The following is a 15,343-nucleotide window of genomic DNA, read 5'->3' on the forward strand; positions in this document are numbered from 1 at the left end:
TCTGGGCTCCAACCCATCTTGCCACTGCTGTGTTGACATAGCTGGCTTCCCAACTCTGCTTTTCCTCCTATCAGCTGTCGTCCAGGTGGGCCATGGTCCTTGTACCACACAGGGTCACAACCACAAGGTCACAGCTGGAGGCATGGGTGGTGGTGGGCCTTGTTGCTCTAGCCCCAGTGCCAGCCTGTCCTTGTCTGAGGAAGCCAGCCTCCTTTTTACTCATTCTGGAGAGCTGTGCACTCAGGGACCCCAGCTGCTGGGCGGGACTGGGGCTGTGTGTCCCAGCAAGGGCGGCAGGAGCAACCTCCCTGGGGTCCCACGGCCTGATCAGAGACAAGTGTTAGAGCTGATGGGTGCCTGTTAAGCTTGTCGAGACTGCTCTCCATGGCAAGGCCCTGGGCCCTTTGCCTTCAGTGTTGTGGCCCTGGCTGTGGGCCTGCCTCAGGCTCCAGGTCTCTGTCCCTGGAGCCTGTGGGCTCACAGGACCCTCTGCCCAGCCCTCAGTATTACTATGTCTCCCTCCTGTAAGGGTGGGGATAGCAAAGGCAGGGCTGCTTGCAGGGAGCTGGCCCTACTCAGCTCTCCTGTCACACCAGCTTCCTCAGCCTCTGCAGGGCACTCGGGGGGCGGGGGGAGGGGGGCAGGCAGCAGGACTGAGACAGCCTGCTGGAGCCCTGGTTCCCAGGGGGCCTGATGCTAGGGGTGATGAGCCCAGCACTGCCCCTGGAGCTCAGCCCCAAACAGCCCAATGGCCTCTTTAGGTGGTTCTGAAGGTGACCCAAGCAGACCCTTTATCTGTACATAGTGACAGCAGGGGGGTGGGGGGGAGGGGCTGGCAGGCATGGCAGCTGCCTCTCCTGACGCCTCTGGCCGGCCCCTGTAAATACCAGATCAGTGAATGAATAAAACTCTGAAGAAACGGGCCCTCATGTGGCTGCTGGCTAGCTCTTTAGGCAAGGCTGCTGTGGAAGTGAAGGACCTGACTAGACCTGGGCCTGAGGCCCCGTGACCGGAATGATGAGGGGCATTCCTGGGGCATCTGGCCCTCCCATCCTGGGGCAGAGTCTTTGGGATAGGCATGGGTGCACTCTGAGGGGACGGGGGCCTACACCATTCAGCAGATGAGGCAGCTCTGCAGCCTGGAGAGGTGCTGGGGCTTGGTCCCAGCATCTAGTCTTGCTTGGCTCGCCCTCACTGGATGGGGTGCTAGGACCTGGGGGGCCCACGTCTCTTGATGCATTTGGATGGGTACAGCAGCCCAGAGCTGCCACCTCTGCCATTCTGCCTCCTGCTGACCACATTCAGCCTGCCCTGCTTCCCTGGCGATGAGTCCTACAGAGGGGCTGAGCGAGTGGCTAAGGCTCAGCTGGACTGCTTTGAAAACAACTTTAATGCTTCCACCACCCTTCTGTCCGAGTCTAGTAGTCCAGGGCACAGATGAGAGCCACGCCACGCTTTATCCAGTGTCGCTGGGGGAGTCTGGTGGGGATCTCCACGGCAATGACATAGTTGGTGGAGTGGCCTGTGGTTGATAGCGTTCCTGGAGCAGGCAAGGATAGGGGAGTGTTAGGCCATGCTCTGCCACGACTACAGCAGGGACAGGGTAGAGGCAAGGGTAGTGGGCCCAACAGATGGAGGAGGCCCTGATCCAAGAGGAGTCTGCCTGATGAGCGGGTTTGGCCATGGCTGGAGCCTGCTCTGGGTTACTGCAGTGGGTGTTGAGGATGGGGGTGGAATTGACACCTTTGCTCATTCATTCTCTGACAGACCCAGCCCAGGCCATCTCCTTTCCCGGCCTCAGCTACTCTCTCTGCATATGGCAGGCTTGGGCTCATAGGTCCCCAGGACCCAAGGTGAGTGCTGCTGAGGGAGGCAGGTGGAGTGTGAGCCCAGCCGCAGGGCACTGCCTGCCTACTGCTAGCTTGGCTCTCTCCTGGCCCATATGGTCTCAGGAGTGCTGACTGGCCTCTCTGCCTCTTTATCCAGCTAACCTGGGAAGCCTGACTGGCCTGTGCTGGGCCAATCCCGAGTCCCTACCTGTGGTGTAGGCTCCCCACCCTGGGCCTCATACCAGCACGGGTCAGCGTCTTGTAGATGGGGCACAGGTAGAAGTTCTGGTTCTGGGCCTTGCGGTTGGGCACTGGCAGGAGCCAGATAATGGCCATTTCTGTGTATAGCTCTTTGGGACGAGACTCAGCCAGCTGGAAAGCCACTGGGTCCCAGCGAGCACCTTCCAGGAATAGTCCGTAGATGTAGCACCCCTCTTTAGGCCGTTGCTTGATCTCCGACAGCGACTGGGCCATCACCTGTGGTGGGCACACAGATAACTCCTCGCCCATGCACACACCTGAGTCTGGGTTGGGATTTGGGTCGGGGGCATGAACTCCATGCTGACAGCTGCTGTCTGCCTGCCCATCACTCACCCACCATGCTAGCAAGCAGCCTGTAGTCTGCCCCTATGGCCTTCTCTTGGGCTCATGGCCTCTTCTGGCCTGGGTCTTTCTGGATTTTCCCCAGTTGCCTGGCTACCCCCTCCTTTGTTCCTGGGTCCCCCAGCCAGCCATGACCTCTGCCCTGCCTGCCTGAGCCATACCCTAGCCTGTCCCCTGCCCTAGCCCTGGCTGTATCCAGACCTTGAAATCAAAGGAGATGGTGTCAATGGAGATGACTGACTTGCGGGCAAAGTTCTGCAGGGTGCCTGTCAGGAAAGCCTGGGGGAAGAAGAAGCCACTGATCCAGAAGACAGCTGGGATGCCACCTTGGATCCAGGTCTGCAGGAAGTCCAGGCGCTGCAGCAGGTCCATGACCCATGAGGACAGCGGCTTGAGTGACGGGTAGGCCTTGGCTATCCAGAGTTCAGGCACGGCATTGTTGTACAGGCTGGCAGCCATCAGCTCCAGCTGTGAGGACATTACTACCAGCCCTTTGAGTGCCTTGAGCAGGTCCCTCAGTGTCTCTGTGATCACCTGCAGCAGCCGGTTGTACCTATGGGGCCAGTGGCCAGGAAACAGGCAGTGGGCCAGGGCCATGTGTCACTGCCTACACTCCCTAGCTCAAGACCATTGACAGAAAAACAGTGGCAGAATGTAGAGGCTAAGAGGATAGAGCAGGGTCAGATGGACTGTTTATGAATCCCAGCTCTGGCCCTTTGCAAATGTATGATCTTGGGCAGGTCTTTTTGGGCCTCAGTTTATTTGTCTGTAAAGTGGGAATAATAAGAATGTGTATGAATGAAGGAAAAGATGTATAGTACCATGGTGCTGACCCGGGACAGAGGGTGCAGGGGGATTACCTAATGACCTCCTGTACTAGCACTGTGTTCATTGACTCCTCATACAGCACGGGGTAATTGGCCATCACCCACTGCAAGTTGACGGGCTCAGGCACCTTGAGCAGGATGTTCTGGGCCACTTCCTGCACTATCTGTGGGGGCAGAGGGATGCTGGGGGTCAGAGGTGGCCCTTCCTAACCCCTTAGGATTCCACATGCACAGAGTTCCTCCCCACAGGGCCCAGCCCTGCCCAGCCCTTGGGCCCCTCCTCTTGCCCCATACACCTCTTCTCGGCCTTGGCCACCCGCAGAGGACGATTTGGGTTGCAGCTGGATGATAGAGCCCAGAAGGGCGAAAGTCTCATTCTGGGCAAAGGTGATGTTGGCGTTGTCATGCAGGCCGAAGATCTCAGGCATATCGTTCAGCGGGAGGCTCTTGATGTAGGAGAGGTAGCCCTGGGGAGTAGGAACGCCGCAGCTGAGCCCCTAGTTTGCTCTGCCCTCAGCCTTTGGAGTGGCCCTCCAGTTGAGCACCTCCCCCACTTGTCAGCCCTGCTCATAATGCTTATATACCTCCCTGCTGGTCTTGGAACTCTACAGTCTTTGAGACTCTGTGTGGTCTATCCCCCACTTCTGTCCCAGCCCCTTCTCACCTCCATCTTCATCCAGCTGCTCAAACGTGTCATATACCATCTTGCCACAGGCCTTTTGCATCTTATGACCCACAGTCTGGAACACCCAACCCAGCCCCATCTTTGCCCCTAAGATCTCACACATCTTAGCTGAAGTATCATTTCCTCAGGAAGCAGGTTGGGTTAAGGTCTTGGGGGAGAACTTCACAAAGCAACCCTTCACTGCCCCAACCCTCACTAAGTAATCACACCCTAAGAGTGGCTGAGAGATGAGAGTTGACCTCTCCACACAGAGCATGAGTGCCAGGGGACAGGAAGTAGGTCTGTCTCCTTCACTGTGGCTATCTTGGTGGGGTGGATTAGTCAATGAAGAGCTTGAAAAGGAGCTAGTGGAGGGCAAGGGCAGGTCTCCCCAGGACGCCGGCCTCGCAGGTCCCCCATGCAACTCGGGGCAGGCTCACGTTGAGGTCGTAGGTGGGCTGGATCTGGTGGTAGACACCTGAGGCGCTGTAGCTATGCTCGGGGGACAGCACAGCGGGGTTGTAGAAGTCCTCCAGGATGTTCATGACACAGCGGCGGTCCCAGTCGTCAGTGACTCGGCCCCCGTAGTTGATCTCCCCTGCCGTGTACTTGAGGACCTACGGGGTGGGGTAGGTGAGGGCCCTGCAGCGCCCTGGCCCCCGGGCCCTCTTGTCCCCGGCCCACCTTGTAGGGAATGTCGGTGTACTCATCCAGGAACATCTTGAGCTGGCGGATGCAAATCCGCAGGTCTCCGTCGGTGAACTCATAAGGGATGTTGAAGCCCAGGGGCCCAAACTTACGGCGCTCCAGTGCATTCCCGTGGAACAGGCACAGCGACAGCAGCAGGGATTTGAACTCAGTCACCTGTGGGAGGTGGGGGAGGCAGGGATGTTAGGAGGGGGACCTACCAGGGGCCCGGGGAGGGGAGCACGTGCCAGCTGTGCCTCACCTTCTGACAGGAGTTGAGGAAGTCGTCCGTGAGGCTGCTGTAGGACTTTAGCAGGTTGGCCTTGACACCTCGTGGTGGTTCGATGGTCATCTTGGAGCCATTCTGCAGGATGGACACTGGGAACTTGTTGCTGGGCAGGCTGGTGAGCCACAGGCGGAAGTCCCGGTGCACCTGGTGGCCACAGCTCTGCATGAGCACTGAGATGGAAACCTGGTGGCCACCCCAACACCAGGTGCCCTCCTACCCAGGGACCCTGGGCCCACCCTTGGCCTGACTCCATCCAGGAATGGGCCAGGTGAGGCCGCACAGGCCGCTAGTTAAGAATACGGGTTTTTGGCCAGTCCCAGGATCACTGGTCTGTGCTGGGTGGCCTTGGGTAAGTGACATCACCACTCATAGCAGTAACTCCAGGGCCACTGAGAGGATTAAATGAGTCGATTCACGCTACATATGCCAGTTACTGAGTGCTCGCTCTGTGCCCGGTGCTGGCTGAGTGCTTAGCAGGATTAGCTCATGGACACCTGCATCAGCTCCAGATAATTCTGCGATTACTCCCTTTGGCAGAGCGATCTGACAGGCAGGCGGCACACCTTGTCAGGGTTGATGTGCTCAATGAGGCGCTCCAGGGCTGGCATCCAGCTCGGGGCCAGGTGGCAGTTCTGGAAGAAGACCCACTTGCCCCTCTCTATAGAGCTGCGCATCATGGCTTCTGCCCGGGGGCCCTGTGGGGGTGGGGGCACTGAGTGTTGGGGGCCAGCAGGCCCTTCCCCCAGCCCCCCTTATCCCCTCCTCGCTCGGCACTTACCTGCCCCTGGCCCAGGGAGATGGCAGAGAGCTTCTTGGAGAACTTCATCTCTTCAGCAAACTTGTAGAGGTCGGCAGCCGGGTCTGTGCCAGGTGACAGCACAAAGATGAGGGGCGTGGTGGAGTTGGAGTCCTTGAACACTGCTGACAGGTTGGCTGTCTGCAAGGGCAGGATAAGATGCTGGGACACCTGGGGCTAAGGAGGGGCAGTAACCTAGAACCTCCTGGAACTTCTGGGGTGGGAGGTTAGGAGTCCTGGCCTGGCCAAGGCTGCAGTGGTCTGTCCAGGGGCAGCCGGGCCCTGGGACCAGCACTTGCCTGTGGCTCAATGAAGCGTGGCTCCAGGTTGTTGGCCACAAAATCTTGCATGGCGTTGGTGACCTTGTCCCCGCGCAGGCAGCGGAGTACCAGCAGCTTCTGGAACTGGTCCAGGTACTTATCCCAGATACCAGGCAAGGGCTCCCTGCAACAGTGCCCATGTTCCCTGAGGGCTGGCCTGTAGGTGGCCATGGGCTACAAAGACTCTGCCGGCTGGATGGCAGGGGAAGTGGGATAGCTGGGGTACAGGGTGTGGGGCACGGAAGAGATGCGGCATGGCTGCAGTGCAACCCTGGGTGGCCCCGTAGAGAAGGCTCCTGGCCAGGCCTGTTCCTAGGGTCTCAGCCTCACTGTGCTCACACTGCCCTGGGCCCAGCTCACCGGTGGGGCTCAATGCTGTCAAAGATGGCCCGGAATTTTGAGAGGTCCTTCACGAAATCTTGGGCAAAGGAGGAAAAGGCTGGCAGGTTCGAGAGTGCCAGGATGTCTCGCCAGGCCCGATCGGACAGCCAGTCCCCTGCAGGGTTCTCAGTCACAGCCTGGATGGGGCCGCCTGACAGGAGGTAGCGCCACTCGCCCTGGTAGGGGCCAGGGGAGGCTAGTGTTCAGGCCCTGTGGCCACCTCCAGACACCCCCACCCAGGCCTGCCTTCCCTACCATCCTCAGCCGGAGGAACTGAGCCCCCCTTGGTCTGGTAAACAGGTCCAGGTTAGTGTCGTCACTCTGCCTTTCCTGGCTGTGTGCCCTTGGCAAAGGTTGACCTCTCTGAGCCTCAGCCTCAGTTTCCTCATTTGAAAAGCAGGAAGAATCAGAAGCCCTGGTGCTTCCCAGGGTTGTATGGGGCTAAGTGAAAGTATACCCATGAGCCTGGTGCCTGGCACACAGTTAGGGCTCATGCAGTGGTGCCTGTCACTCTCGCTGCCTGGGCAGGACTTTCCAGCATGGCTATGAAATGCCCAGGGCCTCCTGAGAGCATGAATCCTGGTCAAACAGGAGTGAGAGGCACAGGATGGCCGCTGTGCTGCCAGCAGTCAAGGCTCAGAAAAGGCCTGTGCTGACAGGACTGGCTAGACCGCATCGAATCCAGGGGCCCCCGGCTCTTTTTCATCAAGGAGCTGTGCTTCCTCGGGCCTCTGCCCCTTAGTCCTGCTGTGCCCTGGTGCCTGGTTTTCCTTTTCCTGCCACCTGTCCTCCTAGGCCCTGCCGCAGGACCACTCCTCAGCGGTCTGCCCTGGAGCAGCCCCCCTCGCGGCCCACCTGCCCGCACACCTGGTCGACCTTGCCCTCGTTCATCATGATGCGGACACACAGCAGGAAGGCGAACATCAGCTTGTGCTTCTCAAAGAGGCTGCGGCAGACGTTGCTGTAGAGGCTGTAGGTCAGGTAGCGGTTGATGTTGGCGATGCGCTTCCTCAGGTTGTCTGCGGGGCAGGGGGCGGCGGCAGAGCGTGGGGACAGGTGGGAGGAAAGAAGGTCCCGGGGCTCCTGCCCAGCCCGTTTCCCCCCCAGCCAGAGGGGCAGAGTCTGGGCATCCTCTGGGGGCTTTTGGTGTCCTCAGTAAAGGGGCTCTGAGAGTCAAAAGGAGGTGTGTGTGGGCGTGTGCACGCATGCACGCACATGTATGTGGGCTTATGTATTGAGTCTGTGATGTGAGACTGCAAGTGACACGGGCGTGAGCACACGTGTGTGTGTCCTGCTGTGGAAATGTGCCCACGTGTGTGTCAGGGTGGGACCCTGCCTGCGTCTAGCATGCACATGTGCCAGGGCTACCTGCCCTCTCTGAGTTGGCGATGCCTGAGAGGAAGATGTTGAGAAACCACTCGAGGGAGTACTGGTACATGGGGTCCACGTTGGCCAGGTCGGACACGCAGAAGAAGAGGATCTGGGTGCGGACGGCCACGGGGATGTACTCCATGCGTGTGAGATCAATGTCCTTTTCTGTCTGCTCTGCAATTCTGACCTTGGCCTGGGGGAGCGGTGTCAGGGGAGCAGGTCAGGCTGGCAAAGAGCCGAAGGCAGGGATGGGCAGGGACAGGGTCATGGCTGGGATGGGTAGGAAGAGGCAAGCAGGAGCAGACAGGGTAAGCAGGGGCGGGCAGGTGGTTGCTGACCTGGATCTCCGCGGCCTTCATCTTGGAAGCCTCCAGCACCTTGATGAGCTCCATGTCGTCCACGGGGTTGCCCTCAGAGGAGCTGAGCCGGTACAGGATCTGATCCTCAATGTCCTTCAGTTCCTGGCGCATCTTGGCATTACTAACAATCAGCTGGTTCTTGGCCTCCTCCAGGTCAGGCCGCTCCTCAGCCACTACCTGGCCTAGAAGCTGGTCCTCTAGGCCGCTGCCAGGGTGGGGACACCGTGTCTGTAACCCCCGCAGGGCCCAGGAGGGCCAGCCTTAGGCCTGCTCACCTTTACCCTGTGCTTCTGGGGCCCCAAGGGCCCAGTGACCTTGTCAGTGACAAGCCCAGGAGGCCTATCCTTGGCCTCAGATGGCAGGGCTAATGCAGAGCCTGCCCCCTAAGTGACCAGTTCTCAGCAAGACCTCAAATGGCAATGTGGAATCCCAGCAGAGACCAGCCAGTCGGATGTTGCTGAGCTGTGTGAGTTGAGAGGGTCTCTGGACCACTCCCCTAGGGGAGTCCCCAGGGACTCAGCAGGAGGGGGCTGTGAATGACCAACGGGGGCAGGCCTTAAGGGCGTTTTCACCCCATGGTACGTGGAGTGATTTGCAGTGGCCATTGATATGAGGCCTTACTACGGAGCAGCCTGTGGGGTCCAGACTCTCATGTGGGTGGCCAGTGAACGCCATAGTGCGTGGGCTCACAGCGGTGTGTGCAGGAAACAAGGGCTTGAGTGCAGGGAGCCAGCACTTGCCTGACTCAGGGCAGCTCTGGGGGGACGGCACGAGGGCCCAGGAAGGGTGCCCGGAGGAGGTGGCCTGGTGCTGGCAGGGAGGCTGGGGGATCCTGATCAGGGACTAGGATAAGCCAGGATGTTCTCAGGTAGGAACCGTGGCAGGTGAGGGGAACTGGTGGAGGGGCTACAGAGGCTGGAACACGAGGGTGCAGAGGAGAGGGGGCCTGGGAGGGAGCTGGCAGAGTCTCCGAGTGAGGTAAAGACCCACTGAAACCTGATCTGGGGGCGGGAAGAGGCAGCCAGGCAGGCCAAGGCCAAGCTAGTGCTCAGAGGTCTGGAGGAGGTGGGGCCTTACCTGGGTGACAGGGTGAAGTTGATGAGGGTGAGTTTGGTGGCGATCTCAGGTGTGTAATGTGGGTTGGGAAGCTTGGTGGTGATGTACATCTTGAAATCTTCATGGTAGGGGATCACGGTGTCCCCCAGCTTCAGCACCGTGTTGCCCTGCTGCTTGTATGTCTGCGGTGGGTGGGACGGGCGGGTGCTGTGTTAGGGGCCAGGGGCTGCCCTCTTCCCCATGCAGGCCTGTGGCTGGCCCCGCCCCGCCCACTACAGGCCCACCTGCTTGAGCAGCACGGGCTCCAGGGCAGGGTCCAGCTCCTCGCCCACGTTCTCCAGAAGGCAGGGCTTGCCAAAGCGGATGGCGTTCTCCATGCTGCGCAGGAAGTCGCGATCACTCAGCTTGAACACGTCCAGCCCATTCTCCTTCTCCTGGGGGGTGGGGGACGCAGGTGGAGGCTGACGGGCTTGCAGGCCAGCCTGAGGCTCAGCTTCTCTCCCTGCACCTGCCAAGCCTGCTGGGACTGGGCGGTGGGCACCCAGGGAGTAGGCTCACCATGTTCTTGATCCACTTGTTGGCCTGACCCTGAGGGTCAATGAAGTGGGTCCAGCGCTGGGAGAACTGGGTGATGACCCCATTCTCCACTGACAGTGTGTCATTGGGGAGGCCAGCGATCTGCCAGGTGGAGGGAGGAGGACAGGCTCCAGACTGGGTTGGGGCTCTTAGCAGGGTCACCTGTGCCATCGGCTTCTCCCCACCCCAGCTACTCCCACCTTTGTGCTTTGACCGTGGTTTTCCCCCTCCTTATTGTGCCCCCTGGGAGGCAGGGAGCAGGTGACAGTGTGGGGCAAGGTCTCAGCCCCCAGGAACCCCTGCTTCCATCTCCACAGGGCAGGGCCTCTTCCCTGCCTCTATCCTACTCCCGGGTTGGCTTCCAACACCCTCCTTCTCTGGTTCTTTTTGTCTTTCTACCTTTGAGTCCTTGCGCCCTCAGACCATCTTCCCAGAGCCCACCCCCAGTTGCCCTCCTGGACTTTGCTTATGCCAGGTCCTGCCTACAGCGTCTTTGTTCTCTCCCTGCCCTTCAAGGTCCAGTTCAGACACAGCTTCTCTTAGGAACCTTTTCTCAACAGTCACTCTGGACACTGTTCCCTCCCGACACTCTTAAAAGTACCCCTGAACTCCCTCCCCCGATCCAATGTCTATGCCTTAGCTTTCCTTGTCTCCTACCCACCACCCCACGGCTGGGCTTACGGGGCTGCAGGGGTGGCATTGCCAGCTAGGTCCAGGAGAGGAGGGAGGGAGGGGGTTCACAGCCTAGCCTGGGTCTCACCACAGGCCCCGGCCAGCTGTTCCCACTCCTGGGCAAGCACCTGCCATGAGCGGATCTTCACTGGGTTCCCCAGCGTCCCAATCAACGTAGGCTCAGAGGTGTGTGGGACCCGATGTACCATGAGCTGCTTGACCCAGTGGTCATAGAGTGCCGTGCGGTACTGGCCCTGGAGAGATGCCAGACTCAGGGCCACCCCCACAGAACACCTGCAACACCCTCCCGCCCCCTCCTGCACCACACCGCTTGGCAGTCAGGCGTAGAGGTCAGAGGTCAAACTTGGAGCCAGGCTGCTGTGCCCTAGTCTCACTTTGGGTGACTTCCTTGGCCACTACAAACCTCAGTCCCTCATCTGTAAAGCAGGGATAATACTGACACCACCTTTAACGGCAGCTGTGAATAGAGTTCTTAGAACAGTGCCTGGCACACAAGCCCTAAGTGTGAGCTCTTCTTCTATTTTTCCACCAGAGGGCGCTCTGCCAGATGGGTTTTCTGGCTGTTTGCATTGGAGCAGTGCCTGATGGTGTTTGTTGAATAAATGAGAAGTGAGGGAGCAGCCCCCGAGGCACCCTCATGGAGGGGAGCCCTCAGCAGGGGAGGCCGACCCAGGCAGGGCTGGGGCTCCTCACCGTGAAGGGGCCCAGGTAGGCCACGAAGCCAGCAGCCACCAGAACATCCCCAGAGATGTTGTCCAGCATGTTCTCCAGGTTCTCCACTGTCTCCTGCCAGCGCACCTTCTCATCTGACAGCCCGTTGATGAGCTGCAGAGGCAGCCCCGAGGGGTGGGCTCCAGAGGGGCTGGGCTAGGGGCCAGGGGGCTGGCCCTGCCCAGTGCAGCCCCTCAGGTTGCCAAGGAGAAGGTGTGGGCAGCACCCCCCTCCCCGAACCCACCTGCCTCACGAGCCCACCCAGCCCTGTGTGGGCTGCCCCCTCCGGCACACAGGCCCTCGGGTCGGGGAGGCTGCACACCTTGTCGGCGCGGCCCAGCCGCTGCTCGCACTGCTCACACTTGAGCTCCAGGTCCTCCTTCTTGGCGATGCACTCGCGGTACTTGGCCTGCATTGTGGCAATGCCATCCTCCACCTCGCGCAACCGCTGCTTCGCCTCTTCCAGGATCCTCTGTGTCACCTCCAGGTCGTCCTGGGCCTCCCGCAGGGCTTGCTGCACACAGAGGGCCAGGCCAGCTTGCCACTGCCCACAGGCCAAGGGAGCGGGCTTGGGGGAGCAGCCCCCCCACCCCCAGCTCAAGCTGGCCCTCACCCGCTTGGGCTCCACGGCCTTGGCCACGAAGTGGTACTTGTGCATGGCGCGCACCCATTGGCAGATGGAGGTGCAGGCCTTGGACACCTTGGCAATGGCAGCTGGCTGGAACTCCTCATTGTCGATGTAGGGCTGGATGGCTTTGATCACCATCTCCCCGATATTGTCCTGGGGGCAGGAACCAGCCTCATTCTTCTCCCCATCCCTTCTTCCCAGGAGGAGGGCGAGGGGCCTGCCGGGCCTCAGGGCCTACTGAGGGGCCCCCTGATGCTCCCTCTCTGCCCCCTGCCCGTGCAGGCCTCTCGGGACCATGTCCTTTCCCTTCAGGAATAAACATGGCCCAAAAGGTTGGCCAGGAAAGAACTTCCGTGTTCCCAGGATTTCACATAAAAAGATTAGAGATTCTTTCTTTGGGAAACAATAGCCTCAGGACCTGATCATACGCACAAAAAAACCAAAAACAAAACCAGTTGCCGTGGAGTTGATCCTGATTCATGGTGACCCCGTGTGTGTCAGAGTAGAACTGTGTTCCACACTTTTTTTTTTTTTAATTTCTTTTATTTTTTGTTGAGAAGATACACAGCAGAACATAACACCAATTCAACAATTTCTACATGTACAATTCAGTGACATTGAATACATTCTTCAAGTTGTATAACCATTCCCACCCTCCTTTTCTGAATTGTTCCTCCCCCATTGACATAAACTCACTGCCCCCTAAATTTTCTGTTTAATCTTTAACGTTGCTGTTCTTAACTTGGTCCCATATAGATAGTTCTTAAAAGACACAATATTCAATGGCTGATTTTTCAGAAAAAGATGGCCAGGCTTTTCTTTCCAGGAGCCGCTGGGTAGATTCAAAGCTCCAATCTTTTGGTTAGCAGCTGAGCACTTAATGCTTGCACCACCCAGGGACTCCCATCATAGACACCCGCTGCCATCAAATCTATTCCGACTCATAGTGACCCTATAGGACAGAGTAGAGCCACCCCAAAGGGTTTCCAAGGAGCGGCTGGTGGATTTGAACTGCCGACCTTTTGGTTAACAGCAATAGCGCTTAACCGTTATGCCACCAGTGCTCATTAAAAACTCATTTAAAGACAAGGCTGCTTCCCGAGGAGAGCAATGCCATTGGCAGGTATGGAAGCAAGTGAGTGGACAACGGCCAGGCTCATGTTAAAGGATAATAATTCCCCAACCTGAGACTATCGCACCCCTAGGGTGCCTGTTGCACCCCGAAGAGTCCAACCTTGTCTCTCAGGCTGGGCCCAGGAATCTGCATTGGTATTAGGCTCCCAAAGGTCAGAGCCTGGGGCCACAGGAGCCTGAGCACTGGCTGTGAGTGCTCCTGGGGAGGGCACTTCTTCCCGGGCTTGGTCAGGCCAGTGGGGCCTCTGGCTTCCAGCCGATGGAAGAGGAAGAGGAGAGATAGGGAAACCCGGAGGGGCTCCAGCTGCCCTGAGATGGGCCGTGGTCTACACCCACCAAGTGGTGGGGTGGCCCCTGTGGGACAGGCATCTGCCCTCTAGCCAATTGCTGGTCTGGAGAGGGGCCTCCAAGGGGCCTGTGGGCTCTAGGCACAGCCCAAGAGAGCACATGCCAGTGGACACAGAGTCACAGCTGGACAGACAGATAAACCCAGTGGCAGAGGGGGAAGTGGAACCTCTGGTGGTAAGGCCGAGGAAGAAAGGGCATGATCTAGTGGACAGTGAAGGCCTTGGCCAAGGCCAGAGGTCACATGGAGGAAAGGACAAGAAAGAGGATCTCCAAGCTGTGGAGCCCCACAGCGACTGTGGGTGATACCCTAGGGGGCTGCAGGGGCCTGCCTGGGTCCCGACTACTTTCATACACATCTGTTGGTGGGTCTGTCTGTGGCCCTGCCAGGCGAGAGCTCCTTTGGGGCCCAAGTCTGGTGCCCCAGGGAACTGTCTTGCTGGTGGTGGTGAGGCAGGCAGGGGAACAGGATGGAGACCACAGAGCCTGCAGGTGCTATGGTGGGCAGGCTCCTCTCCTGCCTCACTGGGTCCTGCCCTCATCACTGCTGTCCCAGTGCCAGGCAGGCTTACCTTGTCAAACTTGAAGAGGCTCTCGAGGAAGCGACCAGGGTCCTGCAGCAGCCCCTTGCCTGGCTCCCAGTAGTCATCCACCTTGGAGCCCGGCTTCTCTCCAGGCACCTTCTTGGGCTTGATGCCCTTCATGATGCACACAGCTTCTATGACGAGCTTCACACCCGGGGGCGGCCGCTGCATGGCACGCACCTGCAGGTCAGGCCAGGGTGCGGCAGGGGAGACCCATCACCGAGTGTGCACCCCAGGGTGGGGAAAGCTGCTTGACAGGGCAGGTCCCACCAAACCAGTCCCTACCACCACAGGACAAAGGCCACACCCAGGGATCCTCCAAGGTCTGCCTCTGCCTATGGCTCCTACCACCCTCTACGTACCCAGGCCTGGCCTCCAGTTTAACTTCTCAGGGCCTGAAGCCTGCCCCACGAACCTGCCTGGGCCCTGGGGGCTGCTACCGGGAGGGCCAGTCAGGCAGCTGGCTTTTAGCCCTAGCTCTGCTCTTACCTCTTGGCCCATGGTCTCCAAAGGTATGTAGACAAAGGGCCTCAGGGCTAGGACCCAAGAGGGCACCAGGGAAGGGGGGCACAAAGGCGAGCACCAGAAGAGGCCTGGCTACCCACCTCGGTCACATCATTCTTGTTGAGATTGCGCAGGCTGGCCAGGGCCGCGTCCAGGGCTGGCAGCGCCTCATCCAGATCCTTCTGGGCATCGTCAGCAATAGCTTGGGCCTTCCTGGCCTTCTCGTTGGCCTTGATCTCCTCTGCCTGCACTGAATTCCGGGTCTCTTCAGCAATGGCCGTGTCCACCTGGGGATGGAGGCAGGGAGGAACCAGTTGGGAAGCTCTGAGGGCCAGTGGCAGGGCCAGGTGTGCCCGGGTTCCTTCTTCCTCCCTGTGCCCCAGTCTCCCCAGATTGGAGGAAATGAGGGCTGGGATGGTCTGTTCTCCAAGGGCTCTCTCAGCTGTGACAGAGCCCCTTCCACAACCCAAGTGCTCACTGTGGGCCTGGCATGGGGCTCAAAACTTTCATATGCTGGAGCATACCCCCTCCCCAGAGCAGGGCACCTAAGCCCACAGGGCGCCTTCACGCAAGGCAGAACACGACACCCCTTCCATGGATCCCTTTCTCTCCATCTGCTGGGAAATTCTGCAGTACATGGACTCTGCAGAGCAAGACGTGTGATTCATTCTGCCAGAAAGCTGTCCTGTGAACATCCAAGTCTATGACGCCTACTGTGCCGATAGCCTCGATGCGGGGCTCTTGTGCCCTGCAACTCTGCTCATCTGCCTTGGCAGCCCTGCTGCTGTGTCCATGTGGTGATTACCAGGGTTGTTTGGGTTCCTCTGTCTTCTCTTCACTGTATCCCCTGCTCAGTGCAGTGCCTGGCGTCCAATAGGTTTGAGCAAGCATTTGTTGAAGAAATAAATGACTACTGAAAGAGGTCGCTGGGGCGCAAAGAGACTAGAAGCTTGCGGAGGTCAGGCAGCTAGTGACCTGGGCTTGAG

At 59.0% G+C, this 15,343-nt stretch overlaps 1 protein-coding gene across 1 annotated transcript in view; it reads right to left on the reverse strand.

Annotated features, from left to right (window-relative positions):
* Positions 1-1,418: 1,418 nt before the first annotated feature.
* The window catches only part of DNAH1 (dynein axonemal heavy chain 1), a 77,344-nt gene continuing 63,419 nt past the window's right edge, over positions 1,419-15,343 (reverse strand). Inside the window, exons 54-77 of the mRNA XM_064274430.1 lie at positions 14,459-14,644; positions 13,842-14,033; positions 11,776-11,943; positions 11,485-11,676; positions 11,145-11,276; positions 10,559-10,684; positions 9,741-9,860; positions 9,467-9,616; positions 9,204-9,364; positions 8,106-8,331; positions 7,765-7,960; positions 7,264-7,415; positions 6,376-6,572; positions 5,995-6,139; positions 5,678-5,836; positions 5,463-5,594; positions 4,873-5,043; positions 4,608-4,787; positions 4,364-4,540; positions 3,556-3,726; positions 3,293-3,423; positions 2,634-2,985; positions 2,072-2,306; positions 1,419-1,540 (exon numbers count right to left, since the gene is read on the reverse strand). Coding sequence (XP_064130500.1) covers positions 1,419-1,540; positions 2,072-2,306; positions 2,634-2,985; positions 3,293-3,423; positions 3,556-3,726; positions 4,364-4,540; positions 4,608-4,787; positions 4,873-5,043; positions 5,463-5,594; positions 5,678-5,836; positions 5,995-6,139; positions 6,376-6,572; positions 7,264-7,415; positions 7,765-7,960; positions 8,106-8,331; positions 9,204-9,364; positions 9,467-9,616; positions 9,741-9,860; positions 10,559-10,684; positions 11,145-11,276; positions 11,485-11,676; positions 11,776-11,943; positions 13,842-14,033; positions 14,459-14,644 — 4,173 coding nt within the window. The remainder of the gene's footprint in view (positions 1,541-2,071; positions 2,307-2,633; positions 2,986-3,292; positions 3,424-3,555; positions 3,727-4,363; positions 4,541-4,607; positions 4,788-4,872; positions 5,044-5,462; positions 5,595-5,677; positions 5,837-5,994; positions 6,140-6,375; positions 6,573-7,263; positions 7,416-7,764; positions 7,961-8,105; positions 8,332-9,203; positions 9,365-9,466; positions 9,617-9,740; positions 9,861-10,558; positions 10,685-11,144; positions 11,277-11,484; positions 11,677-11,775; positions 11,944-13,841; positions 14,034-14,458; positions 14,645-15,343) is intronic.

This window comes from Loxodonta africana, chromosome 22, assembly GCF_030014295.1.
Source record: "Loxodonta africana isolate mLoxAfr1 chromosome 22, mLoxAfr1.hap2, whole genome shotgun sequence".
Taxonomy (NCBI): domain Eukaryota; kingdom Metazoa; phylum Chordata; class Mammalia; order Proboscidea; family Elephantidae; genus Loxodonta; species Loxodonta africana.